This window comes from Nicotiana sylvestris, chromosome 8, assembly GCF_000393655.2.
Source record: "Nicotiana sylvestris chromosome 8, ASM39365v2, whole genome shotgun sequence".
NCBI classification, from domain to species: Eukaryota; Viridiplantae; Streptophyta; class Magnoliopsida; order Solanales; family Solanaceae; genus Nicotiana; species Nicotiana sylvestris.
Genome location: NC_091064.1, coordinates 184,577,623 through 184,599,959, shown reverse-complemented (window position 1 = coordinate 184,599,959; position 22,337 = coordinate 184,577,623). Strand labels below are relative to the sequence as shown.

At 36.5% G+C, this 22,337-nt stretch overlaps 2 protein-coding genes across 2 annotated transcripts; one reads left to right on the top strand and one right to left on the bottom strand.

Moving 5' to 3' along the window:
• The first annotated feature begins 1,715 nt into the window (after positions 1–1,715).
• LOC104247670 (probable glycosyltransferase At5g25310) lies at positions 1,716–6,824 on the top strand. The gene is made up of 4 exons (XM_009803741.2): positions 1,716–2,155; positions 2,625–2,752; positions 5,499–5,850; positions 6,156–6,824. The coding sequence occupies exons 1-4, from the start codon at positions 1,844–1,846 to the stop codon at positions 6,816–6,818; spliced, it is 1,455 nt and encodes a 484-aa protein (XP_009802043.1). The 5' UTR covers positions 1,716–1,843; the 3' UTR covers positions 6,819–6,824.
• A 3,055-nt stretch (positions 6,825–9,879) lies between these two features.
• On the bottom strand, positions 9,880–22,108 carry LOC104247671 (uncharacterized). The gene is made up of 10 exons (XM_009803742.2): positions 20,420–22,108; positions 19,280–19,753; positions 18,847–19,148; positions 16,094–16,774; positions 15,738–16,016; positions 15,426–15,587; positions 14,409–15,347; positions 14,060–14,275; positions 11,175–11,435; positions 9,880–10,798 (listed from the first exon to the last, which is right to left on the bottom strand). Exons 1-10 carry the CDS (start codon positions 21,801–21,803, stop codon positions 10,454–10,456), a joined length of 5,043 nt encoding a protein of 1,680 aa, XP_009802044.1. The 5' UTR covers positions 21,804–22,108; the 3' UTR covers positions 9,880–10,453.
• Positions 22,109–22,337: the final 229 nt, after the last annotated feature.

Genomic DNA, 22,337 nt, shown 5'->3' with positions numbered 1-22,337 from the left:
TTTATAATACTACACTTACCACCATTTTTTTTAATTTCTTTATAACAATTAACCTATTTATCATTAATGTAAGAAAATTGTAATCTGACCGTGGTCCTAGACATTATTAGCATTAACTTCTCGTGTTCTATATCAAGTTAATTAATAGGGACATTGTAATTGTTTAATTTTGCTTGCTCTATATATGAAGTATGAAGTGCGGAGCTATCAGTCTAATCTCGCGTTGATATATATGCAGCTTTACTTAACTCCATATCACAAGGTGCTAAGAATGGTAGGCGGCAGATTATTGTTGAGCCTTCTGCAAAAACACCATTTATAATAAGTGATCCTTCAACTCATACTCCCCAAGTGAAGCAGGAAAGAAAGAAAAGAAAAATAAAAATAAAATGAATGAACAATCATCATGATAAAACAAACTCTTTCACTGACAAACATCACAAAATTAAAAAAAAAAAACTTAACATTAGAAGGGGAAATTAGATAGATTGCAAATTTTCTCGCAATAATTAGAATAACAGATTAAAAGAATAGCTACAAAAAGAAATAAAAACGTAACATTGTAAACCACTAGGGAGATTAGTGTACGAAGTAAAACCTGAGGTGAGGTCCCACACTGAGTCGTGCGTCATAGGCCTTACATAACTCATCCTGTCACACAACAGAATAACACCAAACATAAAGATGAACATTCCTCCATATGAAATATTCATCTTCATAGGAGCTAGGTTTTTGGTAGTAATCGTGACCAACAACCATCAACTCACGACTTGTTAGTAAGGTGAGAGTTTTAAGCTCAATTTCTGGTGGCGCACCCTCCACACAAGCACCATCTAATAAAGGGAGGACGGAGAAAGATATATATAAGTGGCCCAAAACCTTCGATCCTTCTTTCTAAACGGGGATCCTTGAGGCACTTCGATCATCTTCTAATTTTGTCGTTGTTCATTCTCATTTGGGGGAAGTGTTTGCATTTTCTTCTCGCGCCAGCTCAGACTTTGTTAACCTAGCGTGTAGTACAAAGAAGAAAGTAAGAAAAAATGGAAAAAATTTCTCTAAAAAGAAATTGATCCAATTTCCTTCTATGAAGCAAACACAGAGAACTAAGATTTGAATGTATCTTATAATTGCTTCCCATGTTCTAAATTAGACACAGGTAAAACGTAGTATATACAAAAAAGAAAACCGTTACTTGATTAAATTTTTAAAAGATTAGCGGAGAAGTTCCTCTAGAAAAAAGAAAAAAGAAAAAAAAAGAAATCGGAGAAGTTCCTCTTGTTAACCAAAACATCTTCTTCCACTTATTGCAACGAGCTTACAAATTTTCAAAAATAAAAAACTACGAAATATTGAAATACGTGCTTTTTTTTACATGAACGCTTTTCACCAAATAATTCCTTTCGAAAAATAGTTCCAAAGGTTATTTGAGGCAGTAATATTTATTTTATTATTTTTAAAAATAAAATAAAATTAGTAATAAGGTGTCTTGCTATATCGAACAAAGTAGTTTCATCCCATAATCACCTAAGCGAGGCGCTAGCGAGCTTACCAAACTCATACTAGTTCATTGCGACCCTTTCGAAAAAATGTCGCTGTCAATATCCAAAAAGGGTAAGGGCCAAAAAGTAAATTCAGCTGTAACTTCAATTTCATTAGCTATCACGCCATTCACCTTTTTTTCCGCCATTTATAAATTACCCCTAAACGAAGAAGAAGCCGAGTAGGAGAAAAACTGCTCAATTCTCTTCTATTCTCTTTCCCCGCCATAACCGCCTCTTCACATTCCTTGAAAATTCTCGCTCTCTCTCTCTCTCTCACACACACATATACACATATATATAGGATGATGATTTTTAAAAAGAGTGGTGATAATGAAGGTGGTAGTAGTGGTGGTGGAGGAGTACTTTATGCTTATTTAGGTGTACTCTGTTGTGTACTTGTTGTATCAGTGATAGCAGTTTTTCTCGGAAGCGGCTTCCGATCATCTGCGGTTGCTGTGAATTCTGGTAGTACTGTTTCGATTGTTGAGTTGCAGAAGAAAGTGATCGCCGCCGCCGTGGCTAATCAGAATCCGTCGCGAGCCATCGCTTCTGATATTTCGTTCTATCGGAAGAACTCTTCGTTCGCTCCGATTCATAGAAAATCTGCCGTTGTTGTGAGTTATTTCAATGCTCTTCCTTAAATTTCATCGGAGATTACAGTTTTTTTTTGTTTTTTGTGAATTTGGATTTATTGATAGAGCTTGCTTTAATGCTTTAGAAAACGTCATTTGTTCGAGAGATTTTCTGAATCTGTGGAGTTTTTTTATGAACAGAACAATAAAACTTCAGTTTATTCATTTACGTTTGTGCTTGGTGAAAGTAGTACTGTTGATAGAGCTTCACTGAATGATTCAGAAGAAAGCTTTAATTTTGAAGTTTTAGCGATTTTTGTGAAGTTTTTGAATATGTGGAACTCTAAGCATCACGTGCTGTATCAGTTTTTGAGAGATTATCTGATTCTAGGAATTTGTATATACGTGAAACTCTTTGAAACTAAAGTTTTCTTCATTTACGTTTGTTATTGGTGAGTTTTTTGAGTGTGGAATAATATGAATGCTATTTCTGGAACATTATATTCGGCAGAGGAAAGTTGATAAGAAAGAGGAAGGATTGGCACGAGCGAGAGGGGCGATTCGAAAAGCTGCTGGTGTTCGAAATCAGTCGATCATAAACACCGGTGGAATCTACCGTAATCCAGGCGCATTTTATCAGTAAGTCTCGTTCAATTTCAATATATATGGAAAAAATATGGAAAAATAATAAAATTTATTTAAGATTAAAGCTCTAAAAGGAGCTTTTTTGCAAGTCATAACTACTTTCCTTCTAAGTTACTCACCAGAACCACTACAGTTCACATTCCAATTGTGTTCTCTTATAATTTATTGTTTATCACCTCCCTTCTATACTCCGACGTGAAGTTTAATGTAAAGACTGACCCAAAGTCTTGATCATTGGACGAAGTATTGGTTTTTAAACTATATGTACAAATTTAGTATTAGCACACGCGCACGTATATAAAATATTGTTAACTGAATACTATATAATTCAGGCCAAAGAAACAAGAATATATTGTTCAAGTCGAGAGTAATATTAAATGTGAGTCATAATTAGTTTTTCCCAAACTCCAGCATAGAGTGGAGGGTAAGAAGGGATGTAGGATTTTTATTAAACTAGTGGATGATTTAGATCGTTGATATACTTATTAATGTAATTTGTATAAATGTAGATATATAGTACTCCTCTTTTTATAAACAATTGACTTATATATTTACTAGTTCAACGCAGTAGTGAGGCTGCATCTATTGACCTGTACTAGGTCGGTCTTCCCCATGGGAGGGTGCGCTTTGGGAGTGGAGTATTAGCCAGTAGAGGCAGACTCGGATTAGGGTATTATCACTTTTAGTTCGAGCCAAAAACTATTTACTTTGGTAGTCAAAAAAGTGCATAAAACCTATATAATTTTTGTATATGACATACAGAATATATATATACAAAAAAAATATTAAAAAATTCGCTATTATTTTGAAAGCGGTTATATATACAGTGTCATTTTTTAAAAAAATTAATAATTTATATATATATATATATATATATATATATATATATATATATATATATTTAAAAAAATCTTTAGACGAATATAAAATTTGAACCCAAATTAAAGAATTAACCTAACCCATAAGAGACGCTCTAGCTCCGCCCCAGTTAGGACGTCAATTAAGTGGAATGTTAGGAAGTCTTCTAATTGACGCATGGTATGTCTAGTGCGCACAATCAATGTTTCCTACAGAGGTCGCACTTGATTGCCTTCTGTGGAAAAGCCGCTTTGTTATATTCATTGGTCGTGAAAAATACTCCTCTTATATGCGGCTGGCATGTATCCCTTCAAATTTTTGGGCGGCTCTGCATTTTCATCTTACCTTAAAATTTTAGTTTGGCTTTTGTAAATTTTTAAAATATAAAAAGCGAAAGATGAAACGCTTCTTCTATCATGTGTTACATATCGAATTTTAAGAGTCCTTGTACTTAACTGATACGCCGTTGACTAGTTTGTCACGTTATGTATCTACCATTTACACTTCTTATGATTGCATATTAAAGTTATATTTTCTTTGATTCCTAATATAGGTTTGAAAATTTGTTATGCATCCGGACTAGTATCTATGATTTTTTGTAATTGAGACCAAAGTTTTTTGTTCCCACCGCAAGAAAACATGAAAAGAAATGCCTAATATATCTCGAAATTCATTATACGCAATAGATAACGTTAAAACTTTATACTTACAAATGACGTGGGAAGTAGTCCTTGTTAGCACACAAGGAGTGCTTATTAATCGTTAATGACAATAAAGCCTCCTTTAAAATGTATCTTATCTGGAAATTAAGCAAAAAATCGGATCTTTGATCAAAAAATGTAATTTGGTTTTGACCGAATATTTGACGATTGGTCATAAAAAAAAAAGTGTCGTCTATTTATTGCATACCCCGGGAAATAATTACGTAATTTGTTGCGTTTGAAGATTATTTCCCATAAATTTAAAATTGGACATAATGTTTAGCGTAGCATTGCAGAATTTTGCATGGAATCGAAAAGATTCAATTCTGTTTTTACTAACTCCGTCACCTACCCATGTAAAGTGATGCTTTGAGAGTCAGCTCAGCCGTAACTGTGAGATAGTGTAACTATCTTACTGATAGCTAGCTTTGGCTTTATGAGATCAAATTAATATTGAAACTGGTAGTCCACGTCTTCATTCTGAGTGTTTGCATATGGAACGCCAGCTAACAAAGATGTTTACTTTTCCTTAAAATATCAGCTGTAAGAATGGCACCACTGCTACCAGTCTAATGAAAAAAACGTACCTCTCTCGGCAGTTTTGGTAATTTATATTGATAGGTCATGTGATGTAGTAATTTCTCTCTTTATTTCCTCAATACGTTTATGGTTTTGCCTTTCATTTTCTTTTCTTTTTTCCTATTGATACATTAATACTTCACCTACATACATTAAAAGCTAAGCTAGGAAGTTTAGTTACTCAGCATTGAACACGGAAAAATTCTTTCTGTACATTTTATTTTTTCTTGTATCTCAATTCATATTATTGATCATAAGTAAATGAACCAAAAGGAGTTAGAAAAAATAATTCCATATTATAAGATTAAGGATTAAGCAAATAAGATTAGTGTGATTGAGTTTCCTATGATTGCTTATATATTAGTTTTCTAATAATTTGCCTTGCGGTTGAAGCGATTGGGATTTCACGTAACCAACATATATTTGATACTTAATACTTATGTTAGTCATTATTTTTTTATTGGGACTTAAGATACGTACCCACTTTGTCACTTTTATTTTGTAGGCAAGCTGCTGTTGTTATAATTACGTACTATTGCTATCATTGAACATCTTAGTGGACTTGACTATCATTTTGTATTACAAATAATTATTGTTTGTAGGAGTTACAAGGAGATGGAGAGGAGATTCAAAGCGTATGTATATGAAGATGGAGACTTCATAATAGTCCATAATGGGCCTTGTAAAGATATATATGCAAGTGAAGGAAGGTTCATTAGCGAGATGGAACATGGTAACAGTAAATTCAGGACAAGAGACCCTCATTCAGCCCATGTTTATTTCATGCCTTTTAGTGTTACTTGGATGGTTAAGTTTCTCTACAAGCCACTTTCATATAACGTTACTCCTCTTAAAGAGTTTGTGTCTGATTATGTTCGACTTATCTCAACAAAATACCCTTTCTGGAATCAAACTCATGGAGCTGATCATTTCATGCTTTCTTGCCATGATTGGGTAAGCTTTGTTAGTTTTGTACTAATTTGTTGAAAGCAAATTGCATGTTTGCTTGGAGCCGAGGGTCTACCAGAAATAGCCTCTCTACCTGCATAAGGTAGGGGTAAGGCTGCGTACATAATACCCTCCCCAGACCCCCTATTTGTTGGATACATTAGGTTTTTTGTTGTTGTTGTTGTAAGCAAAATTTTGATCATTCCATTAAAATTTATAAATTGGATTAGCAAAATTAAATGTTCCTGACAATTAGTATGTCGTGAAAAGTGCTATCACTCACACATGGTCTGTTGCTACACTTATTGCAGGCTCCTCTTGCTTCAAAAGGCAATGATTTTTTGTACAATACATCAATAAGGGTTTTGTGTAATGCAAACTCCTCAGAAGGTTTCAATCCTCAGAAAGATGTGAGCCTTCCTGAAATCTACCTTTACAATGGTGGAGTGTCCCCAAAGCTACAGTCTCCTCCACCAGCCAACATTTCAAGGCCTTATCTTGGATTCTTTGCTGGTGGACTTCATGGCGATATCCGGAAAAACCTCTTCGAACACTGGAAAGGGAAAGACTCCGATCTTCGTGTATATGAATACCTGCCTAAAGACATGGATTATCCCTCGGAATTGTTGAGGTCCAAGTTTTGCCTATGCCCAAGTGGCTATGAAGTTGCTAGCCCAAGAGCCGTTGAAGCCATTTATGCCGAATGTGTTCCTGTTATGTTATCAGATCATTACGTCTTCCCTTTTAGTGATGTGCTAAACTGGGATGCATTCTCAATACAGGTTAATATTTCTGATATCCCAAGGCTAAAGGAGATATTGTTGGCTGTTCCAGAAGACAAATACATGAAGCTCAAAGAAGGTTTAAGAGCTGTGAGGAAACATTTTGAACTAAACCGGCCTGCTCTGAAGTTTGATGTGTTTCATATGATATTACACTCTATATGGCTCAGGAGACTAAATTTAAGGCTCTAGATGGAAACATGATATATATATATATATATATATATATATATATATATATATATATATATATATATATATATATATATATATATATATGAGTTACAAAAGAAGAACTAGGGGGGAGAGGCATAGGGGTTGGAGTGAATAGAATCGATATCAAATGTTACCAGGGTTTATTTAAATGCTTTTTGAGTTAAATTCTTTCATTCTCTAGAATTTGTTTGTAATAGCATCTTTTGCAGATGGGCGCATTCTTCCATATATATATTGGCCTATAGGAGTAAACAAGTCCTCTTGCTTCAACAAGACAATGTAAATGAAAACATTCTTGATCTTTTTTTTTTTTTTTTCATTTTGGAACGGGAGAAGTATCAGTGTTTGTTCTACAAGATAATATATATCCTTGAAATTTTTGTCAAAAGTGAAATGTGCAAGGAATGAATTCGTCTTGACCAATTTACATATCCATGTCTACATATGTTGTTTGCAAGCTCAAATTTATTTGCGGCATAGAGCTTTACCTAAGAACCAGAGAAATATGGGAAGGTATATGATACTTTCTTGCGATGTAATGTCTAATAAGAGACTTTTAAAAAATCCTTTTTAGGTATTTGATCCAAATGAATATACTTAATTTCTAATCCAATATTGTTGAAATATTTCAATTTTTTTGTTCTTCCATGTTCACAATGAAGATGTAAAAACTCCAAAACCATCCTGGATATATATATATATGAGGTAGAGCTTTGTATAAAATTGATAAAAATAGACGTGGATATCAATTGTATCTTTTTTTTTTTACGGAAAAGGGCCTAAACTACCCCTATTGTTTGGTAAGTAAATGTTTTGTTTTTACCCTCCGTCCATCTATCAGTCCAAAAATATATACCACGTTATTTTTATTAATAAAATTGCCCCTCGTTTTAACGGTGTAACATGTGGGCCTTCAAATTAATGCACTGATATATTTTTATTGGGTCACGTGGCTCTACGTTCAGAAATCAAATATGGGTATACCCCGACCTATTTGTTAGGAATTTTTACCTCCTATAACAAATGTTAATACCTTATTTATATTAAATAAATACTATTTAAAAAATTATATTCTATAGATACCTTTTAATGTTTATAGCAAAATATCTAATTTTGGTTACCTCCTAACCCTAAGCCACTAAATACGTTATTCAGTTACACTATTTTCTTTCTCTCTCTACTTTGATACATGACATTCTCTTCCCCCATCCCTGAAAATACGATGCTCAATCTCAAAATTCCTCTCACCCACATCACCTACGTTCTCTCCGATCCCAATTTCCCCAATTCCATCGGAGCATGCATATATGTTACCACGTCAAATATGTTGACATATGGTTTCGACAATTTGGACAGATAGCACTAGGGTCATCGGTTGCGTAGGAGCTGCTGCAACTGCAAACACATCTATATAAAGTTTAACAGATTCAAGCTCGACGGTCATTTATCACTATATTTATGTTTTTTTAAGAATACAAACAATTTGTTTCAGTAATGGATTCTTTCACACCCCTACGACTGCTTCAATACAAGATTCAAGCTTTAACAGAGTCCTTATTCTGCCACCATTGCTCGACGACGAATTCGTTGGAAATTAGGGTTTGTTTTTTAACAAAGACGACGGAGATTGGGGTTGGGCAACTTGAATTTTCTATTAATATATTTCAATGTATCTCGCGGTATTTCCATGTATTTCATTTTATTCATTGTCTTTTTTTTCATTGTATTTCAATGTATCTTGTTGTATTCCATGTATTTCATTGTATTCACTGTCTCGTTGTATTCCATAAATGTATTCATGTATTTTTTGAATTAATATAATTTATGTATTCAGATGTATTATATAATTTATCTGAAGATTGCTATATTTTTGGGGTATTTTTCGGTTGAAAATCTTTTTTATAACTGGAAATACAAAATTTATGTGTTATAATTGAGTTTGTTGAGTTATATTAGGAGTTTATTATGTTAATTGATTCACTTTCCATTTTAAAACAGTGTAATCCCCTGTTTCACGCCGTGAATACAGTCGAATACAATAATTTGTCCAACTGTAATCACATGTTTCACGTCATGAATACAGTCGAATACAACAACTGATTAGCTGGACTTCCCTGATTCACGCCTATTTTTGCTATTGTATTCATAAATACAGTAGCTTAAATACATCTAATACATCTTATAACAATAGAAAACGTATCTACAATCTATAATATAGCAACAGAAAACGTATCTACAATCCATACAAAATTTTCGCTCGTATCTCTAGTAAATTCAATGATGTGAATTAAAATTAAGTGCGACTAAAATAACCAACAAAACTCGGGACCAAAAAGTCAATTCTATTTTGTTCGATTTAGTTTTATATATTTAAGAACAACAAATTTAATCTAGTTAAGTATCAACCGAGCTAAGCTCCTGGACACCCTTGAGTAATTATCCTCCCTTACAATGTATATGGCAAAGTTTGTAGTGATACAGAGTTTAAGAATGAGTAGAAGACTTCTAAAACTTATTATTTTAAATATGTCATAATATTTGTATAATTATAAAAACTATTAACACTTTTGGTCTTGAATATGTTACAACATTTATATATGGCTATAAAATTTATAATTAAACTAAAATATAAAATTTAAGTTAAATTATTTCAAAATTTAGAAAACTATTTTTCCTTTTGGAGCAAATGAGTTGGGAGACCCATCGTTATACACGTACAGGGTTCCAATACTAATTATGATATCACCAGAACGAAATGAATTTATTTCCTTTTTCTAATTTGTTGATACTGGTGTCCAAACCAGCATACACACTGCTACCTCCCACCGGCACAAGTGCGGGATAACTCTACTATCAAGGTTTAGGCAAATGAAAAGAAATTACTGTGCATTTTTTGTCTACTGAAATTTGAACTTTGATCTACAATTCTTTTCACTCATTTCATTGACCACTAAACCATACCATTGAGTTCAAGAAGCAAAAGCTCAAATCCAGAGATGTGAATCGAAGCTTGCCAGGTCTTATGACAAATGAGCAATGAAGCAATTTATCATGATTCTAAATCAATGAGCCTCTATTATGTGCAGGGAAGCTACATGTATTACATATAGAATATGCAACGTAAACCAGAACCTATCAAATACAACCGAAGCAAATATGTAAGAAGATTTCAAGACAGACCAAGAAAACTATCACAAGTGGTAAAAGTGGGTATATGCAAGTTATAAGGCTGTCAATGGAAGTTAGAGAAGTAGTAACTGTATTTTAGATGTTAGAGAAAAGGTAACTTGAAAGTTATATATGAGGATCGTGGAAAGTTTCTGCAGAATGAGATGAGCAGTAAACAAAACTTTCTAGCGCTTTTAATTGATTTGAGGAGAAAAACTCCGAATGAGTGTGGCATTTGCAACTGTTAGTGCTATTGGACTCTAATGACTTTTCCCTTTCTCCAACAGTCCTACCAGCCATAATGCCTAGAGATCTAGAAAATGGAAAAAAGATTACCACCGTACACATTCAACTGCTACCAAGCTCCTAATAGATGAGAAAGGCTCGAGAATGAGACGACAAACCACATCGTCACCGGTGCAAAATGAGTCTGAGACCCAGATTCAAGAATGGTTGAACCAGGGCCTGATGGAACCATTTACATGTCCCTTGCTGTGGATCCCAACACCATTTGGTATCAGGGAAGGGGGCAGTCCAACAGCCATCGGAGGAGGAGCAGTAGGAAACAGTGCATGAGTGGGCGGAAGGTTATGGGGGCTTACTAGAGGACTACCAGCTGGATTTCCTTTATGCTGTTGGATAGCATGGATCTGTCTAAGTCCCTCTTCATGAATCTGTGCTAATGTCTCCAACTCCTTCATCGATAAAGCTTCCAAACCAGCCCCATACAGTGGAGCATGCCGAGACATTTCTTCCTGAAGTGATGCTTCTAGCTGACGGATGTAGTGCTGAAAGATGAAACAACCAATAAAAATGACAAGGCATCAGTTCTGATTCCTAATCTCTAATCACAAGTAAATTTTACAAAGGAATGCATTAAGCTCGGACGTAGAAAATGGTAAAAAGAAAGATAAATATGCAAAGGACAAGGGCAAACAAGTAAATCCTCAAATTATCTGTAACGTGAAAAAAGAAACCCCCAAAAATATCATAAAGAGGTTCACAGCTTTCTTGCTTTTTCCACCTCTTCCTATGCCACTTGTCGGGAGGAAGTTCAAGCAATAGATGCAAGGAACAACAACAAGAGATAAAGACTCCATGTAACCATATCATGCAGCAAATGCAGCATCAAAAAAAGAGGGAAAAATTATCAAGAGCAAAAACCTGGCAAGCTTCCAATTTGGATTCCATCCCGTCAATAAATGCTTCACAACGAGCAACCTGCTCCTCCTTTTCACGTTTCTCCCCTTCCGTTTGTCCAACTGTTTGAGTCAACCGGCGTACTTCATCCTCAAGTGATTTTCGTATTTCTTCTAGAGTCAATTTTTCTGTCGCATAACGTTTCAATTCTTCATCGAATCTTTTTCGAGCAGCTTCAGCACTTTTCAACCTTTCAGCAAGAGCATTTTTCTCCTTTGTCACTCTCTGAAGATTGAAAAGTTACTATTAGATTTAGTGGCCAAAAAGTAACACGTACTAAGAATTGGAAAAAGAATTGGGCAACCCCCTAACAAGAACAACATAAATAAAAAGCATACAAATCAACCATTCAGAGCATAAACATCAAAGCTTATGAAAATATTAGCAGTTCCAGAAGGAGATTGGACCTTTCAGCAGTAGCGAAAACAGAAATCAATTCTGGATATTTCTAAACCAAAACTCACCCTCCACTTCAATTTGAATGTCCACGTTTGAATTTTACTCCATCCATGTGAAATTGTTTTGCTATATTGGACATAATTTCGAGACAGATTAAGACTAAAATGAAACTACGGACATGGATGGAGTAAAAGAATAATAAAAGAGATCAAATTCTGTACAAAATTTAACTGAATATACAAAGTTTGATGTGATCAGTGGTCCTTTTAAAAGATTACTAACATACTGATCGTTTGGACAAGCTGTAAGATACGGACAAGAAAATACTAAAGGAAAAGCAAGTTCAAGATTTAACCAAATATGGAGCTTTTTTTTTTTTGTTTTGAGATCTCTGATTGATTGATTATTTGTTTATTTTTATTTTGCAACTAACAAACTGAGTCTTCTGACACATCTTTAAGGGGTTATTTTATTAGACATATAAGAAAAAAATAATACAAATTCACACTGCTGATAAAATATTCAGTTTCACTATAAAACTCCACACAAATAATACCTGCACAACTTATATGGGAATTAGCGTATTATTTTATGTGGAATAGGATGTGGAATAAAAACATGTATATTACTAATACTGACATAAGAGCAACTAAAAATACTAAAATACAATTAACACTAATTCTTACATTTGATAATGCAAGCCCAGCATAACATATTATTTACCAAAATCCCAATCAATGTATTATTGCAACCCACAGATCATAATTCCTGCATAACTGCTTGTGAACCAAATGGCATTTGAGAGCTTTATTCAGTGTTTTTAATTATTCCCTTTCAACTTCATAGGTCAGGAGATTCCCATAGTAAGGACTCTTATAGCGTGACTCCTAAGAAAGCATGTGTGGATCTAAACTTTTATTTCCTTCCGTTCTTATTTTTGTCACAGTTTTCCAGCCACAAACAGCAATAAAAAGAGCACACCATTTAGGATGATAAACCTAACTAGGATGCCAGAAAGGACTAATTACACCCTATCTAAGTGATAAACTGACAAATTCAAACTGATAAGCTAAATACACGAGTTGAACCAACTAGAGACTGGAAGTACATAAACTATTGTATCCATAATTCCTTTTTTGTTAAATGACTGAGAGATCAGCTTCGAAACTCTGATATTAAATGACCCCACCCCTCTACCCTTCTCCACTTAAATACCAAAGTTGCTGCAACAGCCAGATTATCTTCAAAGGAAGCTGCTGACTTAAGGTATCCCCTTATCCGAGGGTGAGCTATAACTTTGCTGCTTGCCTAAAGGCTTATTGGTAGCTCTTAGGTTCAAACCCGTGACATGTGCCCACCACACATCCGGCGATGTACTGCCTTCGCTGTTGTACTGCCTTTGCTGTTGAGTTGAACCACTGTGTACTATTGTACTCATAATTATTTCGTATAACCAACTGAATGCATTTATAACTTCGCGTTCAATAAGACCAAGAATCTCAAATTAAAGGAATGTATGATTGCCCACCACACATCCAACAAAGTACTGCCTTTGCTGTTTGAGTTGAATGCGTACTATTGTACTCGTAATTATTTCTTAAAACCAATTGAATGCATTTATAAATTCTGGTTCAGTAAGACCGAGAATCTCAAATCCATGGGATGTATGACATCTCAAGTTACATATGTTTGTTTAATCAACAACAAAAATTCACAACTCAAAATGAATCCCACACTCCCTCCCTCAATCCCAAAATGCATGATACGTTTATTACTATTCGGAGTCTATGTTGCTCGAACTCTCCGAAAATGTCGTTGGGTGCGTGTCGGATACTCCAAAAGTAGTGTATTTTTGAAGTATCCGACACGGGTGCGGCAACATTTTGGAGAGTCCGCGCAACATAGTTCGGAGTATGAGTGCTAAGGTGTCCAAATTTCAGGTTGATTTAGGATACTGATATTTTTGTTGAAATTAACAATTTGTATATTTTGACACTACACTGAAAGGTGTAATTAACCACACTTGTCAAAATCTTCTTTAAATATTTAAGAAAACCATAGTCAAAGAAAAAGAAGTTTAAATCCTCCAAGATAAAGTGTCATACCAAATGAGGTTGTGGAAGTAATGAAAACGGACAGCTTAATAAGAATAAATCAAAACGAGATCAATGGAAATTAAGGCAGAGGATGGAGTGAGGGCCATTAAGCTTTGAAGCTATCTAAAGAAAACCAAGCGACTGCGGAAATGGCAGAGGACTGAGCAAGGGCTAAGTAAAGCATTAAGTTTATCTAAACATAATTAAACATTACTTTTGCTTAGATGGGCTTAAAGTTATTTAACATTGTTTAGATAGCTTCAAAGCGTTAATGAGCTCATCCAGAAAAATATACAAAATCAAGCCTTAATGAAAAATAATAACTGGTGCCAATTCAGAAAATGAACTGCATACCTTTAATTCGTCACGTTTCCGTGATTTCAATTGGGAAAGTTGTGTTTCCGTATCGTGCAAGCGATCTTGAAGAGCCCTTTTCTCTGCTGTGAGCCTAGTAATTTCATCATCACGTTCAGAGCGTAGCCATTCAAGTTGACTTTCAACTTCTTGTATTTGTTCCATGAGTTCCTTCCTTTCCCCAGAAAAACGATCCATCTCGGCCCTCATCTCAGACTGTGCCGTAAGGTTTGTAAATTTCATCAAAGGAAAAATATCAAGTAAAGAAGATATTTTTTCAAGCAAACATCCACCAATAACAAAGAAAAGAAAAGAAAGCCCAAACATGGAACACTAATGATCAAAATACCTTGAGTCGATTATTAATAGCCTCTGATTCATTAAGCTTTTGGGAAATGATAGCTTTCTCTTTAGCCATATTGGAACTTTCCGCTTTCCTTTCCTCACGAAGACGTAGAATTTCATCCTCACTAGTGCAGTATTGATGCCAAAGTGCAGCACGATCAACATTTGCAAGTTCAGCCACCTCCCTCATCATGCTGAGAACTGGTCTAACAATTTCTTGCTCCTCGTGAATCAAGATTACCAAAATCTCCAAATCTAAATCTACTTCACGTGCACCTTCTGTCGAACTTGTGGCACGATCAACAAGCCTCTTGAGGATCCTCAATCGGTAAGACTCGTCAGCATACCATTTGAACAAAATGGTGTAAAGCAACTTTACAAAACCTTTTACACGCTGATCTCCAGAGAGTGCCAATGTCTCAGCTAGACCAAGAATTGAAGTAAAGTCATCTTGCTGGGCTCTCAATTGCTCAATGGTTCCCCCTTCTACAACCAAATCAGTATGCTGAAAATTTTCAGCAATGTATTGAGAGGTCAAATTTAATCTCCGAGCAAGACGCCTCTCCAAAACTATGGCTACAGATTGGGCGACAATGGCCCCTCGAGCTACAGCTCTTTCAAATGTCTGGGAAGCTTCGACAGCAAGACACGGAACTGATAACATCTCAATCAGCATATAAATATCAGAAAAATGATGCGTCAAATGGAAAGCTTGTTCATCCACTGTATGTGGCCTATCAGAATTGTGACAACTTTCATCAAATATGAAAAGCCCACAAGGTTCAGCTGAGTGGTTGTCAAAAAAATCACTGTCACAATCTATATCTCTCAGAATAGCTTCAGCAATATCTGCACAGCTATTTACAGTCCGACTCAAATAATCAAGAACACATGAAGAGACTTCGGTTCCCAAATTTTTAAGCCTGCCACGTATGGCTCTCACCTGCAGGGGAAATCAAAATATTATACCTTTAAAAAGATGAAAGGTTAAATGTATACAAAAACCAATTCCAAGGCATACTGCTTCTGGAAGATGTTGACAGTGAAGTGCGGCCTTGAATATAAAGTCCACTGTTGCTGCCAGAGGTTCATCATTGGAATCTGCTAAAAGATCAAATGACTGGAAAAAAGCACGTTCCCATACATCATTATCGCATTCCAATTGGCTGAGTGCACCAAAGATCTGAAAGATTTAGCAATCAGATCATCGGGAAAAGTGACATTATGAATCAAAAATCTGTATTCTCCCAATGCTATACATGATCTATAAAGACCAAAGTTACATTTTCACATCTCAGATGAAGTAAAGAAAGATAACTTCAGATTATCTTACCGGCATCCTTAGTGCAGGTTCGGCGTCTGGCTTTTGAAGTCGTTCTAGAAGCGCACAAGCAGCAAGAGGATGTTCTGAATGCTCAACCAGTTTCGGTACAAGAGCAACTAGGTCGGCTTGCAAATGCTTCGGAGCTTTATCCAGTACAAGCGCTATCTTCTGCGCAGACTGGGGCCTCCTCCTTGGTTCAGGACACCCTTGGGGAACAGCTCCATCAAGTGCTCTCAAGGAGTTCACAATCAACCCAAGAAGCTCCTCAGACTGCTCTGGCCATTTGGTCTGAATTACAGTGGCTTTGAAAGGTTTATACAAGAACAACTTAAGCATAAAACTTCAAGAGCAAGACATAGTAGTACCTTTGCTCGCTGAGGATTTTCAGAGAAACCACCAGCAGATGTTTCTGGTGAACAAATAGGCTGTACAGAGAAAGCCTTCTCAGGAGTATCAATCCTGCCGATGTCAGAGCTTTGCACAGCAGATGAATTCATGCTTTCATCCGCCATTGAATCCAGTCTGTCATGGACTAAAAGTTGCGAAGGTTCATTTGCACCACTGCCACTTGGAATAGCTTTGGAACTCACTTCAAATGACTCAGTATTAGAAATTCCTTCCGTAGGTTGACAGCATTCAACCATTATATCCAAAAGTAAATCAATGATTGCTTGCTGCAAGACTTTTACACCCATCAGCAAGTTCATCAAACTTGGTGAAGATTCTTCATTCTTATTTATCTTCTTTCCATCATTACAGCCAGATATCTTAGTAGGAAGGAGCAAGCGCTTTACTTTAGCAGGGTCGTCAAGATAAACACGAAGTCCTGTCAGGAACCCAGCTATTGCACCAGCATCCATAAGAAGTTTTTCTCTTAAAGTGACTTGTGGCTGTGAAGGATTATCTCCATAAGTGAGGTGAAACCCTGCTCTAGAAAGAAGATTCCGGAATATATCTTCTTCATCTCCGCTTATTCCTTCACTATCTTCTGAGTCAATGAGTTCATCAGGGTCAGTTGTCAAAGCATCATCCTCGGATGCCAATACCTAGAGGAATAACAAGTGAAATTACTAGATCAATATATAAAATTCCATGGGGAACAAAAATAGACAGAGAGTTATGGCATGGGGCACTCAAATATGTCCACTGACCACAAAGGTACATCAATCAATCAACTACATCTCAATTCCAAACTAGCCTCTATATATTCAGCTCCATTTGGACTGCAAAAATGCAACTGTCCTTAAATAACTAGAGAAAGCGGAACTCGTGGTAAAACATAAAGCCTCGGACTTTGGAGATCGTTAAAAATGATACGATATCCTCTATTTCCTATGAGTTAATAATAAAAAGGGGCTCACATTATGGAAATGAAAAGATATAAACACCAAGCTAAAAATGCTTACAAGTACTGTAATGGGTCCATCGATACCCACACACCCCCAAAAAATACGCTACTCTCAACCCCGCCACCCCCACCAACCAAAAACAGGAGGAAACCGTCTACCATGAAAAATAAACTATCATGATATGATTACCAAATACCCTTGCATTTACCACTATCTTTTTTGCAACTATAACATGAATTATTAGTAAAATATATGCAACAAAAGATGCTGAAGAGCAATGTCCCTTGAACCAAACCTACTGTTAGCTCAACATAAGGGAGAGCGAAGGGAAAGATCGGAAAATGCTGAATAAAATTATAATTACAGAAAGAACACGTCCATAGCAGCTAGGTTGACAATTAAGATTGGCTAGTGACCAGTTGACTATAGATAGTTAACATAATTTTTCTGATTGTTATAGATAATTAACATAACTACTGCATGATAGCTAGGTTGATACGTTAAATATGAGGTTATCTTAAGTTAAACTTCACATACAAACAAAAAAATGCACACCAACAGAGCAACAAATTGAAAGCCACGCACAACTTCCTTTTGTGAGCATAAAGAATCTACTTCTCTGCCTCAATGTCAACTGCAGATCCCTGACCCCCCTTTTTGGTTGTACATAGTCATACAAAAAGTTGTTTCCTTCTGGTATCTCCAACTAGGTTTTGCCTTTCCAGCCAAACTCTTTGCTCTTCCTCTCTTCTACCCTCATTGAAACCACCCCCCTGCATGGTGCACAAAAAGGCCAACACTCTTCATCCTCCTGCCACGATCTATCTAGTGGCAGAAGAGTTCTCTGTTCCTTACATTAACAAAAGTTATAGTCCTTAGATACTTGTTGATCAGAGCACGTATATAAGTTTTTGACGGGAGTAATTTCGATCCAAAGTAACAACATATGTAACTTAATATGTCTACCAGTAAGTTTCTTTTAACATCTACACTCTTTTCATTTTGGAGACAAGTCGGTCCTCTAAATTCTTTTTGGGAAATAGTCAGTCCTTTGGAGTCCCGATTGAATACAATACTCAATTTAAACTTTCTCTAACTCTTCACACTAGACAAAGTGGGTCAAGCTTTCCAGGATAGAGGTACTAACTTGTTTGGGAGGTGTCTATGTTTGTGTCTAGATTTATGCATCCACAACCCCTACCCCCTGTTAATTCCACCAATAGTAGTGACAGGAAAGAGAAGGGAAAGAGTTTAAGTTGGATACACAGTGAACATCCTAGACATTACCAGAAAGAATCCACCAGTGGATCAGTCTAATGAACATCCTGGACATTCTCCAAAAGAATCCAAACAGTTCAATAAAGAAGATTTACAAGTAAACCTGGTTAAATCAATAATTCATTGGTAAGCCATATGATATCTTACAGCGAAAGTGCAGATGGAGCATCTTCACCCCTCATATAAAGAGGAAGCGTTTGTCTCAAGCTACACATTGCATCATGACAGTACCTAATACTCAAAAACCTAAATTCCAGAGGCACATATTTCAGTGCTTAGTAAAAAGAGACAAGGAGGAGAATGAACATCATTGATAAATTCGTGTAAATTGGATAAGGAGTGCAGTTGAAATGCATGTCTCTGTGTCTTAGATATTGTTGTTAAAATACACTTCATGTAAATTGGATAAGCCACAGACAGAAAGAAGTGGCAGATACCTTCCCACCAACAATCAAGGAAAACCAATTTATACAAGTGCGTCAACCACTAACCTCAAGGTCAGAAAATTCAAACCAAGGACAGCAATCCAGAATTTCACAGACAAAGATGACTGTATCACGTACGAGAAATCCTGCGTCAGGTTCCAACATATCTGAGACCTTAATAAATTGAAGAACGGAATTATTCCAAGTTTTAGTGCAAATGGAGGACTCCTTCCACACTGTTTTAGAAGGATTTTTCTGGTTTAGAATAGCCATCCTGTATCTAACCCAAAAGTTCTTGTCTGGATCAGTACCAGCAGACTGATCACTCTCTAGATATATGCATATAGTGTCGAACGATTCATATACACCTGCATTTTAAAATAAATAAATAAATGCCAGTTGTCAACCGTGGAATTCAACAACGATGTTTAGAATCATAAGGGAGAGAAGTAAAAGGGGTGGAGAGGAGGAAGAGGATGAGAAGGGTATAGCAATTTACCAATACGAAGCTCACACCCGCCTGCTTGAAAGAATTTGCTAAATATTTTCCGTGTCTCCATTATCTCCTTGAAGGACAAGAAGTTCTCCACCTTCCATGTAAAAGAACTTTTCTTCCCACCTTTGTCCAACTGGGAACCTCCATTTGCTGACTCATTATCCTGATCGATCAATTCCTGAAAGAGGGATGTCTCCTTTAAAATAAGGACTTCGGCAGAGAACACAACAGTATCCTGAAAAAGAAATCCAGAATCTTGATCAAAGAGACTAGTAAGGGTCACAAATTCGCGCCAACCCCAGTCCTTTGCAGCTTTAGAATACCGATTCTGAGATTCCTTTGTGACAGACTTCTCCTCCATCTTTTGGTTTACAACAGACAACCGATGGCTCACGAAACAACTCCAATCACTGTTAGTATTCCTTGTATCTGTGACTTCGAGAAATACCGAAAGGTGGCATGGAGGCTGAGACTGCCCTGATACCGTGAATAAATGTACTACATATTAGTTTAGTGGAGGAGCAATAGACAAGCAACTCAAAGAAGCTCATATACTTCCAAATGAAAGACTGATGCACGAAGATGAATGAGGAATCTACACATTTCATATATTTTGGAGTCAAGCATTCAAAGTGCTCAGCAATTAACATGCTCATGACTAGGACACTTTGAGGCAATTGTAAGTGCATCGACAAACAGACAACAGAAAGGGGCACCCAAGGGTGTAAGCTGGAAAGGACCATGGGAGACCAGGATTCCAATTCCAAACGTTAGGTAATTTCTTTCGATATATCTAAATCGCTGGTGTAGAGAGGTACCAGAATCCCCACTAGTGGAGTAGGTGCTCAGTGGATTAGGCAAGGTGAGCGCAAGCTGCCATGGGCACCACCAGTATTTTATAAAATAAAAAAGTCATTATGACATATTTCTTAAGAAGTAAGAAAAGGCAATAACCAGAGAAATGTCCACATTACATGAATATGATCCTCTTATTTCTAGGGAACCTTGACCTCTAATTATACTGACCAAAATTTAAGGGTATCTGTATATCGAAATTCAGAAGCCTATAAAAGGTAGTTACAGCAATAATATTTAAAAAAAATCCCATGTAAAGAGATTGCTGTGATCAGCATAAAGGCATACCTCTGGGGTAAACAATCAGCCGACAATCCCGATTGCCAATCTGAAACCTCCTGCTCTTTATGCAAAGCCCTGTAATCTTTCTTTTCTTTAAAAGATCCTTCAACCTTGTGAAGTTCTCAATCCTCCAAGTAAATTTGCCCATATGACCGTCAGATTTCCTGGCACTACTGCCACTCCTAAGACCAATCAATCCGCCATTCTTGGAAAAGCTACTAAGCTCCTTAATAACGTGAAACGAAGTACTGAAAATTGCAGTGTCATCCACCAAGAACCCTGAATCCGACCCCACAAAATCTGCCATCTTTATGTAATCATTCCATCCCAAGCTCGTGTTATCCCCACTCTTATTATCAGCAGCAAACCTTCCATAAGAGTCCCTATGCATATGATTCAGACCCGGCTTCTGATTCAACAATGACATCCTAAACAAACACCAACAACTCCTATCCGAACTCGAAGTCTTCTCAGTATCCTTACTCTCTAAGCACATTGACAAATGATCCACCCCATTTACCGAGCTTTGATACACACTAATCCTTACATTACACTCCCCAGCGGGAAAAACCGGGCTCATAATCTTCTGAGTTTTAATCATTTCCTTAAACAAGCTAAAATTATGAACCTTCCAAGTAAATTTCCCGCTCAAAACATCACCAGCTGGGCTAGTAACTACTAAATTCGAAGCAGAATTAGATTGCGTTTCGTTATTATCACGCGAAAAACTAACTGACTCATGAAGAATAAGTATATCAGCAGTAATAAGAATGCAATCATTGTTGCATAAAAATCCTAATTTTGAGTCTAAGATGGAATTAGAAGGAGTAAAATCACACCAGCCATGAGATTTCTTCTTCGACGAGAAGCGATGCCACGAGTCCCTGTGGATAGACTTTGAGCTGTCCGTTGGATGCTCAATAGCGAGGCGGTAGCTGGCGAAGCAGTCCCATTTAGACGACGCCGTATTTCGAGGGTCCATTATCTGAAGGTACACGGATATATAACCCGGCAATGCTTGTGAGTCACCCTTAGGGTAAACTAGCAAACGGCAATCATAACCGCCGACTTCAAAGTATTTGCTCCACAACGCCCTAGCTTTCACTCGTGTGAAATTACTGATTGCCCATTTACACACCGCCGCATACTCACCTCGCCTTTCCACAATCACGGACTCCGCCGCCACAGTAGCTGTGACAGAGGTAGGGTCGCGGGAGGCAGCCGGATCCTCCAACGCCGCCATTGGTTTCTCCGACGATGACGTGGCTGCCGGAGATGATGACATCATCGGACGCCTCGGCACCATGACGGTGGACGGCTGTGATTGCTCGGCCGACGATGAAACCGCTGTCTCTCCGGCGGAGGCCAAATTCTTATGGTGGTTTCTCATTTTCTGTGCACTTTTAGCTGATATTCTGCTTAGGAATTTTTTTCTTCTGGTAGATTCTATAAGGTTTTTTACTTTTATTTTAAATTGAAAATTATATTTTCCAAAATTTCTTCTTCTCTCTTAGTAATATTATATACCAATTACGTGTATTATGAATATGATAGTGTGGTTTCTGTGATCATCAATGGCGGAGAAGAAGAAATAGGAAGAAGAAAGAGGTATGGTGATTATTGCCAAAAATGTATGTGATTGTGGGTGACAGAGTGAAAGAGAGGACAGCAGAGGAGTACGAACGAGGGTGCACGTTAATTATCGTGGGCGAGCCCTTCTTTTTTTATTGCTTTTCCATTTTTTAGTTAATATTTCGTTTGCTCTATTTGAATATAATATTATTATTATTATTTTGGAAAATTGAATAGTTGTATCTGAATTGAATGTTAAGATGTAAATTGATTTGTTTTTATAAGACTTATAGTATTTTTATTGTAATCTTTAAATAATAAAAATTTCATTTTAAGAATTTAAAAAGGTGAT